The sequence below is a fragment of the Falco cherrug genome, chromosome 3, assembly GCF_023634085.1.
Source record: "Falco cherrug isolate bFalChe1 chromosome 3, bFalChe1.pri, whole genome shotgun sequence".
Classification (NCBI taxonomy): Eukaryota; Metazoa; Chordata; class Aves; order Falconiformes; family Falconidae; genus Falco; species Falco cherrug.
In genome coordinates this window covers 59941278-59955189 of record NC_073699.1, presented here as the reverse complement: position 1 = coordinate 59955189, position 13912 = coordinate 59941278, and the positions used below count along the sequence as shown (strand labels likewise).

Genomic DNA, 13912 nt, shown 5'->3' with positions numbered 1-13912 from the left:
GGCTTCTCCTCAGCATGGACATGCCTCTGCTGGAATAAAGCTCGGGAAGATGGCTGGTCCGATAGCTTGGGGGTTACCGGCAAGTGAAGGTGTGTTGTTCAGGGTGAGGGTGCATCAGAAGAGAGGCTCAGGCTGCATCACCAAGGTGGGTGCCAAAACGCCCTGCAAGAAGGTTGCAAATGGTCATGTCTCAGGGGCAGGGCAGGGTTGCCCAATGGGGAGCCACAGCGGCTTGAAGGAGATGTTTCTGAGAGATGGTGCCTCACAGCGTGGGGCAGCCAGGCCTACACAGCTTGCACAGAAGCAAAATTTCTTGGAGGTGGCAGTTCTGGATCCTGGTAAGTTTTTCCTCTGGCACAACTAGCTTCTAGTCTGGGAAGCACTGTCCAGCACATAACATTTGAAATCTTTCTGTTCTTTTCCCTGTATCTCACTAAATAAGAAAGAGGGTTCCTGGGGTCTTACTAGCACCTGCATGACAAGGAAGTTGATGCCACGTCTTTGTGTTAAGTTGTTGGTTGCTCATTTCCCATGTAATTTTTCTCATTGCTTATCACAACAGTAACATGATTTTAGTAGCTTGATTGTTGCAATACAGGGTTTATTATTACCTGAGGGTCCTGATGGACAACAAGGTGAGCAAGAGTCAGTGACGTGCCCTGGCAGCACAGAAGGCCAGTGCCAATCTGGGCAGCATTGCCACCAGGTCAAAGGAAGCGATCCTTCCCTTCTACTCAGCTCCTGGAGTGCTGGGTCCAGTTCTGGGCTCCCCAGTACAAGGGAGACATGAACATCCTGGAGAGAGTCTAACGAAGGGCCACAAAAGTGATGAAGAGGCTGGAATATCTCATTTATGAGGAAGGACTGAGAGCTGGGGCTGTTCAGCCTGGAGAAGAGAAGACTCGGGGAGATCTTATCAATGTGTATTGATATCTGATGGGAGGAGTAAAGAAGACAGAGCCAGCCTGTGCTCAGTGGTACACATTTGCTGGAGCAAGAGGCAAGGGGCATAAAGTGAAATACAGAAATTGCCATTTAAATGGAAGAAAAAAACATTTTTACTATGAGAATGATTAAACACTGGCACAAGTTCCCCACACAGGCTGTGGGGTCCCTGGAGATACTCAGAACCCAAGTGGGACATGATCCTGAGCAACCTGCTCTAGGTGGCCGTGCTTGAGCAGGGAGAGGTGTGACTAGGCAGTCTCCAGAGGTGCCTGCCAGCCTCAGCTAATCTGTGATTATTTGATTATATTAATGTGTAGTACATGTTTTGTGGCTGAAGTGATAACGTATCTGTAACAAAGGCTTGTGTTTTTTCACTTTAATAATGTTCATTTATCGTAAGTACATTACAGCTTATGAGCTTAATCATCATAAAGGGAAACTTTCTCCTTATTTTACTGCATTATAAGTACCAGACGTTGTACCCAAATGTTCACCAGTGAGAGTAATTGACTTCATAATAATCTTGTTATCCAGACAGAGCTAAGATGGAAGTGCTTAATTTTTGAGCTCCTCACTCTCGGTGGTGTACAACGTGTTATCTTGGTCTGGTGATCTTCTAGGGGGACTGGAGGTGTGATGGAGGGATATGGGCTGAAGAGCCTGATGTGGAGAGGTTTGAGCGTGGACTGTTTCCGGAGAAGCCAATTAGGGAACTGGAGAGGCTTTTGTGGCCTTTGGCTTCCCAAGGAGGGAGAAGCTCAGCTCCAAAACAAGGAGAAGCTGGCGGAAAGAGAGGCAGACTCTCCTCTCCCTTGCATGTGGGAATTGCTGGTGGGCACAGGCTTGCCAAGTTCGCTGCTGCTGGCTCCTTTCACTGGGAGCTTGACCAGGAGGCTGTTTACTCCCATTCCAGCTTCAAGTGAGAGCCCAGGCCTTTATAGAGCTGCAGGGAAGAATTTGTGAAAAGCATAAAGTTTTTGCTCACAGACTTTTGTACTTATTTATACCATTCAGTCTATCTTTGGCATTCTTTCTGTTGTCTTGATTTCCCAAAGCTTGAGCAGATTGTCTCTTTCTCCGCATCTGCACATTTCATTTTATCCCATTCATGCCTGAAAAATAGCTAAGAATATTTCTGGAGGAGTCTTGCCATATTTACAACTCAGAAAAATTCTTTATTTACAGGGCCAGTATTTTACAGCACGAAGTCTAATTTTTTAAATTATTTTTTTTAATCCACATTTTTTGGGCTGCTGAAACTTGGTTAGCATTTTTGGCATTAACTTGTGTTCCACAGTAACCAGCAGACTGTCTGTCTTCATTGCCTTAGACTTGTCACTCCAAAATGGCTGAAAGCAAAGGTTTAGGATCGGTTGAGGAGCTCTGTGAATTTGTAAGTTGACGTTTCTCTCTTCCTCCCATTCTCTCCCTGCCAAAGCAATGACACCTATGCCTTGTCTGGCATGCTTATTTGGGCACACGGTAAAATAAAAGCTATTAACAAGAGCATGGGATGTATGTTCAGTTGCTTTAGTTAAAGATTCGTAACTAAACCTCTGAATTTCCCATGGATTTATGCAGTAGCTTCCCCTCACTGTGTTTCCAAGCAAGGATATTTTAGACAGAGTGTGCGCGCTCACGCCGCCTGGATACCAAGAGGCAATGCTGCATATACATGGGTGCATGAGGATTGCTTTTGGTCTTTGTAGTAGAAAGACAGCAGTTCCACTGCCAGGTGGCCCCCACTCCCCAGGTGACAGCAGCTCTCCCAGTCTTGCTCCCAGGAGTCAGCTCTGACTTGGGAAGAGGCGCTCAGGGGCAGCGGCAAGCCTGCAACATGGGGCTCGTCTGGCCACTCGTGGGTGTTTCTGTGGCGGGTGAGGAGGAAGGTGGTGCTGGTAAGGCTTGCTTTCCCTCAACCGTCATCTGTTCACACCTGGTGTCTGGTGAGAAGAGGACCCCAGCTGGGAAGGGCTGTCATTTATACATGCTATTTCTGACATCCTCTCGCAGCACTGGCAGGGTTTCCCCATATCCTGACGCAGCAGGAGTTTTGTGGAAAGGGGCTGAGTACAACTTGGGTGTCTTCATACAGGAAGAGGATACATTTCGTCACGGAAGAAAAAATGAGCCATGCAAATTATTGCAAGCTTGCCATACCTAGTCTCACTTGTCTGCCTCATATAGCCAAACAAGAAGTCTTGAGTGCTGGGGTTTTACTTTGGTTGGTTGCTTTTTATTACAGCGCAGCCCCACGCTACTGTTTCCTGCAATTCTCTGCTAAAACAGCACACCTTGCAGCTACTAGCTGCTGTTTCTCAAAGCTGGCATCTGTGTATCTGCACGGATCGGCCACGTAAAACAGCTCCTGTGTTGGCTGCCCTGTGTGACTCTTAAAATTAAGAGGACATTGAAGTCTCACAATTCAAATACATGTAGGTGGTGCAGACATAGTGTTTCTCAAAGCGAGTGTCCTCTAGATCTCAACCTGCTTATTTCTTTCCATTCAGTATAACCGCTTGTTTTGTTTTCAGGTAGAAAAGCAAGAAATTTGGCAAAATACAGCATTGCTTGCTTATAGCAGAAATGTGACTGTTTTAGCTGGAAGGCTCTGAGTTGGTTCCGCTCTGCATGCAAATTCTAAGATAGTTTTTATCCACCTGATCCTCTCTATGGATCATCAAGTATAATAATACCAACCTCTTATTATCACCTTCCAAGTCTGGGGCTGAAAAATTAACTAAGCATTTATTTGACGTTACAAAGGAGTTATAGTATGAGTATATAGTATAAGTATATACTATAAAGGGGTACAGTTATTTTTCCTACTACAGGGTGGAAAGCATGTGACAAGCAGAACAATGCCCTAGAGCTGTTTGCCTAAATGATACTGGAAGGCACAGTAAATGAAGTTACAGCAATACACTTGTAATGCATTTCTGTGCCTGGTGTTTTGGGGTTTTTTAGCTGGAGGACACTTGTTAGACTCTTATCAGCCACGCTCCTCAGTTTCCATATGGATAAAAATGTAGAGGATATTTCCCTGCTTCCTTTCTAACATACCATCAGAGCCCCAGTAGAAATGCCAAATTTAACATAAATTGGGTTACACTGCATAACACACTCCATCATCTCTCTCATTGTTTTCACAGGGTGTTAGGCAGCAACCCTCAATTCTTTTTTCTTTTCTTTTCTTTTTTTTTTCTATTGGCTTGCTTACCACTTCTAAAATAGTTTGAGGCCAGTGTTGGGCTCCACGGGTTTGTTGGCATAGCTGTGTCAGCTTGGATTGTGAAACATCCACCCCCCTGGCCAAGGCTGCTGGGCTGACAACATGGTCCGGGCGTAGCTCTGTCAGCAGAGGCGCGGAAATTTGGAGGCAACATTCTCTCCTCTTTTGTGTCAGCCTCCTGCATTGCACTTGAAGACAGTAGTGTATTTGCAGTCTGCTTCAAGTCATATCTATGCTACAATTAAAGAAAATGGGGCTGCTGACATCAACTAAAATATTTATGTATGCATGTGTTTGAAACGAGGTGGGGAGATTTTTTTTCCTTTAGCTGAGTTGCACTTAAGGAAGCAGGCAGTGATGAAACAGTGGCCTGAATAATTTTGAATTGTTTACCATAATTAATGCACATCAAAGTTGGGATGCATAGCTTATAAAGGGGGTGTTTCTGTCTGCATTTGGTTTTTTGGACATTTTTTTCTCAACATCGCGTACAACACTGGGAACTAGGATGACCTGAATTTTTACTGTCCGATACGAGAGATACTACGAAGCTTCTGCTAAGGGCTTTGGCTGTTGACAGTGAGAGATCTTCTCATCTAACATGATAACAGTGAAGGAGGTTAGTGGGACACTGGAAAGCTGCTTTTTTACCCAGCTGCGTTCCCAATGAGATGCTGGGCTCTTTCAGTGATTTCAGTAGATGGTGTTATTGCATTTCCCTGTATATTAGACAAAAAACCTGATCCTGGAATCAGTCCACATTGCAACTGAAGCAAGAAATATCTCCACGTTTGTTTTTTCCTCCAGTGGATTACCCGCTAGTCACAGCTCTAATAGTCCATGACGGAGTATTTCATACTGTTGATTGTTGCCACTGTTACACGCAAAGAATGCTCCGGTTTGCTGAGATGGGACCTTGGCATGCGTTTGAAGTTGGAATTTCTAAAAGACAGAAGAGATCTGCTCGCTGAAACTTGCAACATGACACGTATTGACTTATTTTTAACTCCACAAGCAGACCTGAACTTTCATGAAAAGCAGATTTGCCCCATTCAGCAGATTATTACTAAGCTCCAGGCCAATAGATTTGAAAGATGGATGAGTTGAACGAAATAATTTTAGGGTTGTCGATTTGAGAATTAAACAGAAAAGGTGTCATCTTAATGCGTATATTACTTTATTATGCAAACATGATTTATTTTTTTCCTGTTAATTTCCCACAGAAACGTTCCAGAGGTCAAGTGCTATTTGACAAAGTGTGTGAGCATCTGAACCTTTTGGAAAAAGACTACTTTGGGCTGACATACAGAGACACAGAAAACCAAAAGGTAACCCACAAAACTGCGGCTGGCCTTTGGCATGTGAACATCAGAGCTCCCCAAGACACCCCCCAGACAATGACTGATAGTCCAGAGGTGGTTTTTATCTTCCAAGTTTCACAGACATAGCTTGAGCTATTGTTTTTTGTAACTCTACTTCTTGAGAGCATCGTCTGTGTTTCCCTGGCTTCCCTCTGTGCTGGCTATTTATGACATGAAAGAAGTTAATCATATAGCTGGGGTTTTTTCTACTATGATTTATTTCATTACTGCCATAGATGAAAGTCAGATTTACATTCATAGGTAGACTACTAAACATACACTACTAAAATACGTCTTAATAATATGGTGGTTGAACTACAGATAGGCAGGGGTTGATTGACTGCTTCTGCTAACTGCTAAGATAAAAGTAAGGCTTTAAGTCTTGACTTGCTTTATCTTAGCATTATTGTTGATTTGGCTAAAGAAATTAATCTTCAGGAGCAGTTGGTAGCAACAGTGAATCACATTCTGCTTGTCTGCATCTCAACCGCAGTGTTAAATAAGCTGTGTATTAACAGTGTCTGTGATGATCTAATGTGCAGGTGAGATAGATGTATTGGTTTGGACACATTATGATGAAAGAGAGAGTATCAAGGGATAATTTAAAATAGGTTGTGTGATTTTAAGATAGGTATTTTGAAAGAAACCATTAACAAAACTTCTTAGCGATATATGGAGTAGCCCAGCAGAGCTCACCAGGTGAAGGTTTTTTGTGCCTTGCATGACCTGAAAGGTCTTCCTTGATGGAGCTTGGAGCTATTACTACTTCTTTAGCTGTTTATGTCTTGTGAGAATAACAGTTGTATTCTCTAGGCTTCCCTTTGTTTCAGTCATATATATGATGCAGAAGAAATCAGTCATTTTGTCTCTCTTTTTCCCATTTCTTCACAGACTTCTAAATATGAGGATTTTGCTTCTGATTCAGAAAATCATTTAAACAGACACTTGTTTGATGGCAGTGCAAGATAATACTTCAGCGTATGCTTAATTTGGAGTTGTGGTAAAAGTTAGGCAGATGTTTAAGTGCATTTCCAGACAGATGTGCTTTCCTGTGCTGGAAAGAGAAGAATGTATTCATTAGTAACAGGTGGTTTAGAAGCACTAAACATTTATAGATCAGCAGTTACTTTACAGAGCTAAACAGCTAAAAGAATAGCTGCCTGCCACCACATTTATTGATCAATAACATGCATGTTTTTAATATCAGAGTACGTAGCAATTCACCTCAATCCTCGGCCAGTTAACTTCCAGCAAGACAATATATGTGCCCACATCACATGTCATCTTTGAAAATAGAAATCCTGATGCATCTTTCATTTCTTGGTGCATAGCGTGCTTTTGTGCTCAATAGCTGGAGCTCTTTAGGCTCATGTTCTGCACCACAGACTGGGTTTGGACAGCTGAAAGCCGATTGTTTTTGTTGAGGGGGGATTGTTTGTTCTGCTTGTTTGTTATTTCTTTGCTGTTTGCGTTTTTTCCCTCTGATAGGTTTGTTTATCTTTCTTTGGAGAAAGTGGAACTTTCCTAGGGGAAGCTGCTTTTTGTTCTGGGCTGTGTGACACATTGTAAATATTAATTTGATTCTGTTAGGGGGCACGGTAGCGGCAGCACTACGAATCCCCAAGCTGCTGTGCATCTCCTCCAGAGGAATTTCATCTGCTCCAGAACTTCTGTGGAATAGTAACACATTGCTGTGATAATTCCCCACCTCCTCAGCTGGGGTTTTGTTTTCATAGTCCCTGGGCTCTGCATGGCATGGATGGGGGCAGCTCCAGTGCTGTGGTTCTGCCTTTGCTTTCCCCTCAAGCTCCCTCTGCTCCCAGGGAGTTCCACGTTCCCACGCCAGGTTGCAAATGGGATGGTGCCATATGCCGCACTTGCTTACCCTTTAGCAAGGCTTTGCAGCCCTTCCAGGGTTAGAGCAAAGTAACAGCCAAGCAAACAAACAAAAATAAGACTTTTTTAACAAGCTTGTAGAAATTTTGTTTTCCTGGAAGATACTCTGGAAAAAGATTTCTGTGGATTTATTTTACTAATTTATATTTTTTTATTATTATTTTTATTTCAAACTATTCAGCCCCTTAATGCCTGGGAAGGTTAATAAAATATCCTGCTTCTACCCAGGGCCGCATCTGGAGACAGTGTTACCCCTGCCCACCGTTGCTCCAGGGAGAAAGGGGTGGCAGACCTTTGTGTGTTCTAGCTTTGACTCATTGCGCTGTTTTAAAAATGATGTTTGTTGTGTTTTCTAATTGAAATTGAAAAAAGGAAACATTTTCATTGCAGAATTGGTTGGACCCTGCCAAGGAAGTCAAGAAGCAGATCCGAAGTAAGTTTATCATTTGCGTGTTCATTTCAGGGGATCTGGAAAACTTTCATTCTGGTGTATCTGGACCCAAAAAATCTGCACAGAAAAGTCTCCTTCTCTAAGGTGCTGTCAGTGTCAGTGAAGGCATCGGACCCGTGTGATGCCAGGCAGGGGAGCGAGAGGCAGAGGAGGCTCCCTGGCATGCAGGCGGGGTGTCACAGGCACCAGGCGCCTGTCACTGCCCAGACCCTCTGATCGTCTGAGCTTGTTCCTAAACAGCTGGGATTACTCACTGCTCTTGGGTCAAAGGACTGGTCCGGTCCCACCGGGGTGCCCCCAGCACCAGGGGCTTAGCAGCCCCCTTGCCCCAGCCCTACTGCCCACACATCGAAGGGACAGGTGGGATGCGGCCACAGCCCCCTTCTCGATGCTTTCCCCCAGGAAAGCATGCTCCCCCTGAGGCAACAAAGCCTATGTCACAGTCTTCTTCTGCATCCTGTCCTGAGTCTCTGGCAAAGGAATTACCTGTATCTTTTCCGTATTTTACCCCATAATGAGTGCGTGCAGTTACTGAGTCTTGTAACACGTGAGCTTGCGTTGCTGAAAGCAACTTGACATTTGCAGAGATGCAGAAACTTGGTTTTACATGAAGCAATGTAACCTTAGGGACTAGGCTATGCATGTGAATTATTTCGTGTTACTGATATTTATATCCTATCCAGGAATGCTGCTCGTGCCCCGCCCCCCCCCCCCCCCCCAAATACTTCACTGATGCAAAGATAGCATTCTGTCTAAAAAATCCTACCTTCCTGCATTTCAAAAGCTTGAACTTTGCTCCTAAAATGACCATTCAGTTCACAGAGAACCAATTTTCTGCTTCACGTGAATAATTTAAAAAGCTTGGTTGTTAAATTTAGCCATCAGCTACATTAGAAATTCAAAAAACTCTTGAAAGAAAACCTTGTTAAGACTGCCAGGCTCAAAACTTGACCTACCTTTTTTTACCCCCCTCACTTTTAAAAATTGATGAAATATTTGTGTCTGTTACTTCTTTGGGCAGGAAAGCCTCAGTATTTTTTTTTCTTTTCACATTTTGTTAAATGATGTCTTCTAGCACTTCTGCTTTCACAAGTGAGTACATCTGGTAGTTTGCATTTGTTGGGTCAGGCCCAGGGAAAGAATCTCCAAGATTCAAAGGGTTAATTTACACTGGCTCGAAAACTTCTCCACTTACTATGAGCAACCACACCTTCCCACTTGTATTATTTTCATTCAAAGTAAGTGATCTGCAGTAAGAAGTAATGAAAATCTGTGGGTTTTTAATCTCTGGAGAAGGTGGATCTGGAGGACAGACCTCCATGGGTCAGGTTGCACTGACGGTCAATGCAAGTAAAGCAGCTCAGCTCCACACCACTGATTTGAAATGCATTTAACATATGCCTGAGCCATGAGATAGACAACGAGGGGTTGTGACAGTGAGAGACCAGCCAGGCAGAAGTTGCTCATCCTGGACTTGATGCAAGAGAGAATTGTACGTGCGGACGATGGCAGCAATAATTTGCTTGCTGTGTACAATTCCCCCAGAAGTCTGGAACAGGACAATGATGGAAGAGTAGGGCTGTTACCCTACTTTCCAAAAATATGTGTGTGTGTGTGTGTGTGTTTACAACACTGCTAAATGCTGGTTGAGCTGTACAACAGTCAGGTATCTGTGGTCCCACTGCAGACCCCAGGGATTTCATCCCAGTGGTTGAGAAATGAGGCTGTCGCCATGTGTGCGTCCCCTGGTTCCCACCCCCTTAGTTATAGCCGCTGACTTGCGCAGTGTTGGGTCTTACTTAAACCCCTGTAAGTGAGGGGTGAAGGCCTCTTACTCTGGTATTTTAACAGTACGTGCTATACGATAGGCTCTATCATAGGTTTGATTTATTGTATGTGTGCCAGGGGAATGATTTTCAGGCCATGGCCCCTTCCCTCTGTCATGGGGCCAGGTGTCACGCACAAGCTCCGCTCCCACCTTGGGGCCAGTCCACTCCTTGGAGGGACTATGCCCCATACTTGCTGCCAGCCAAATCTTCCTTCCAGGAGCTTTTGTGGCCCAAGAGAGTGGAAAAGTTCCTGAAATCAAGGAGCCCAAAAGTCTTGCCGAGAGCTGATGGTAAACATCAAAAGTCTTCTCGCACATTGAGCCTGTTTTCTCAGGTGCATGCATGACCAAAGTGGATGGGGCTTTGCACAGGATAAAGTTTCCTTGTCATCCTTAAATAAATACTCCCAAACACCCAATTAGGACAACCATACAGTATTTCCAGGTAAGCAGACCTGTCCAGAGTATAAGCTATGTTACTCAAGAACTCACCAGATACACCTTCAAACCCCATACATTTTAGGAGGTGCTCAGGCACAAGGTACCCCTGCACTGAAGACCATGGGAAGGCCCTACCCTGTCAGATTTGTAAGAGAGAGTCCTGTTTTTCACAATGTTCACAAGCACTTCCTCATTACTTGGCTAATATGGACTTTTCAAAAGACAACTATTTATTTCTAGTTAGAGTTGCACTTAGACTTTGATGTGTTTTGGGAAACAGAAGTGTTATTACTTTGGCTTTGTTTTCATTTCTATATATATAATTTAATTTATGTGGCAGAAGTACGTGTAAGAGGCATATCCCACAACAGAGGCCTTGGTGAAAAGTCTTGTTACTGAAAAAACACTGTGTTGCTTGTAAGAACACTGTGGTTTGGGGTTTTGTTACTGCTTTTTAGTTGCATTCGAGACATGCACTTGTATAACCTGTCCTTTTTTCAGAATAGCTTTTATATTTAGATGCTACGTTCAACTCTTTCTCTTTTTTAGTCTTGATATTCTTTCTTTACAACATTTAAAGCTAACACTAAAAAAAAAATAATATTCACAAACCATGGTGATGCAAACCAGTATCCATCCCATGGGTCACCTGAACTTACTGAGATAACTAAGTAAGAATTCCCCAGTGTTGCGAACTGTTTTTCAGTCATGCTCTCTGTGTTTGTCCTTGCAGTTTTGTCTGCACAATAATTTATGTCTGCTGGAGACAGGAGCTATGTGCTGAGGCAGCACACTGAGAGGATGCTATGAGCTGGTTTGGGCGGCCAGACCTCAGCACATCACCCCACTCCAGATCCCATTTGTGCTCTGGCTCGCGGTGTTTCCAGCACCTCTGGGTTATTGGTTTTTAAAGCTTGTATAGGCTGTCTTTTCAGACGGTTAATTTCAGTAAACATTGTTTTTGGACAGCATTTTTTTGCTGTTAGTAATAAATCACTGCTCCCTTAGGGTCCTTGCTTGAGTGGAAATCTTAATAAATAAGAAAAGAGCTGTAAAATCTGATGTAATATTGTGATTGTGAGAGGGAGAAGTAGTATCTTCAGAACAATGTATGGGAAAAAGATACTATATCCTGTCCTTATGAACTGCTTGGCTGGGGTATTTTTAAGTCTGCTGGTAATCGAACAGCATGAGCATCTCCGTTTGCGCTTACAGTGTACTTTCTGTCAACCTGTGTTCTTTTCCAGGCGGTGCTTGGCAGTTTGCATTTAATGTGAAATTCTACCCTCCAGACCCTGCCCAGCTATCTGAAGATATTACCAGGTGTTTAAAGCATTAAATACCTTTCTAGAAGGGGCTTAAAAGCTGATCGTAGTAGCACTTACACTCTAATTATCCAACAAAAGTAATGCTTTGTATTCCCATTGGCTTCCTTTCTCTTACGAGTTTATGGAAAATGTGCAATGCTTTGGCAGAAAAGACACTGTGAACAGTGTCATCCTCAGAGCTAAGAAGACTCTCGTATAATTTAACCCCAAAACCCAGCTTTTCCAGTATACATGTTCCTGAGAGTTTATTTTATTTTTCACAAAGATACTTCATGCCCATTTTTGCCAGTGATAACAAGCTGTTGTTGTAAGTAAAGTCATAACTATGGAAGGAAAGAAGTGGAATGAGAACAGGCACGCATATAAATTTGTATATCATTTGACAAGGTAAGCAATTGATGTGCACAATACAGGGAGTATGGTGGTAGTGAATGGCTGCTCGCTGCTATCCAAGTCACTTAACTCTGCAATCTGCATCTCTGCTCTCTGGTTTTGTACTCGGACTGCAACGATAACCAAAAAAAAGCCCAAACCCTCACCTTGGTTTCCTCCAAGTTTCCTCATTGGTATAAAGCAGGAAAACTTCTGAGTCATGACAAGTTCTGTGCCATCAGCAAATCTTTCCCTAGCCTGTTACAGCATTTTGCAACCTGTGGGTATTTTTTACCTTCATTGCTTTGTAGACTACTTGTTGCTTTTAAGGTAGCATGAAGCCTTTGGCTTAGATCAGAGGTCCCCTGTGCAGAAAGACTGTATGCCAAGAGTTCACACTTCAACAGCGGTCTTCCAAAAGAAAGGATTGCTTTTTTCTGCTTGTCGTCCTCAGATCTCCCCTGGGAACTCTGTGCCTTCACCACCCACCAAGCAGTGCTCTTCGGGTTTTTTGTGTTTTATCTGGTGACCCCTTGCACTGCTTGTTCTGGTGGTTTTACCAGAATTTACTGTTTAAATATAATTTTGCGAAAGCTCAACAGTTTGCTGAACAGACAACTTGGGGTTTTTGAACAGCATGGAGTTCAGCTACCATTTAATGAACAGTATTTGGGGGTTTTGATTATTTTTTTTTCTACTTAAAGAAAAGAATTACCAAGTAACTATATATCTTAGTGATTTATGATAGAAACCTGGTAAGTTTAATAGGTAATTCTCCATCTACGTCACCAAACAAAGTAATGACCTATTTTATTAAGAGCTCTCCATGTTGCTTTTTAAAGATAAATTAGGCATTGCTACCCATAAGTTAGACAAGTGTTTGGTTTTTTATGGGTTTTTTGTTTCAAAATTATAGTTGTCCTTGTTAACACATGAAAAACTTTGGGCTTGAGAGTTGTCTGCAAATTAGTAGAGGAACCAAGGCCCCTTGCCAGTGCTTGGGCTCCTTTGGGGACAGCGGTGCTGGAGCACTTTCTGAGCTGCCTTGGTGCTCCGTTGCAGGTACTACCTCTGCTTGCAGCTGAGAGATGACATCGTGTCAGGTCGGCTGCCCTGCTCGTTCGTCACGCTGGCCCTGCTGGGCTCCTACACGGTGCAGTCGGAGCTTGGCGACTACGACCCCGATGAGTACGGCAGTGACTACATCAGCGAGTTCCGCTTTGCGCCAAATCACACTAAAGAGCTGGAGGATAAAGTGATCGAGCTGCACAAGAGCCACAGGTAGGTGGAGGGCATCAGTGTGGGCTGTAGCCTGCTGCTGGGTACTGTCCTGGTGCATCAGGAAATGTTAAATCTGCTGTGGTATACTTAATAATAACATTTTTTGGACAAGACTTCTCTCCATGTCTTTAGTTAGCAAAAAGCTTTGCAGCATGAAAGGTAACGGGCTCTGCACCAGAGCTTTGCTGGTGGGTACCTGGCTACCTAAGGCTGTAGTTCTGACAGGCTGAAAATGTTTTCCAGCTACTGGGTTTATTTCAGATTCTGTTTCCTTAACATTGATGTTAGAATTGGTTGCTTTTCCTCAGGGGAATGACACCTGCAGAGGCTGAGATGCATTTCCTGGAGAATGCCAAAAAGCTATCAATGTATGGAGTAGATCTCCATCATGCCAAGGTATGTATTCTAGTTCTTCCACTGGTCATCTCTCTCCTGTGGCATAGTACTTGAATCTGCATGGACTCCCTGATTTATTCTTTCCTGTTGTTTTGAGACAGGCATTTTGTGGGATAAATCATGTGTCAACATCAGGGAAGGTGACTCATGGGATAAACATAAAAATATCTTGTAACTGCGACGTAACTTGGCCTATAGATTCAAACATGTTGCACATCAACCTTTCATGTTGATTAAACAGCCTAATCCTTTGGGAATGATGGATGGGAATTGAATGGACAGAGTAATGAGGAAGGATATTAGAAGCTGTCCAGAGAGTGATCAGTTGTCATTTCATTCAGCTACGTTTTGCAATTTAATAAGGCCAGCTATGGTATC

General features: G+C 43.4%; 1 protein-coding gene across 30 annotated transcripts in view; it reads left to right on the top strand.

Annotated features, from left to right (window-relative positions):
• Nucleotides 1-13912, top strand: part of EPB41L3 (erythrocyte membrane protein band 4.1 like 3) — a 143281-nt gene that overhangs the window by 95366 nt on the left and 34003 nt on the right. For all 30 annotated transcript variants that reach the window (XM_055705039.1, XM_055705035.1, XM_027805020.2 and 27 more), the window contains exons 4-8: nt 5404-5508; nt 7828-7870; nt 11405-11480; nt 12920-13138; nt 13447-13534. In XM_055705039.1, the coding sequence (XP_055561014.1) occupies nt 5404-5508; nt 7828-7870; nt 11405-11480; nt 12920-13138; nt 13447-13534 (531 nt within the window). The remainder of the gene's footprint in view (nt 1-5403; nt 5509-7827; nt 7871-11404; nt 11481-12919; nt 13139-13446; nt 13535-13912) is intronic.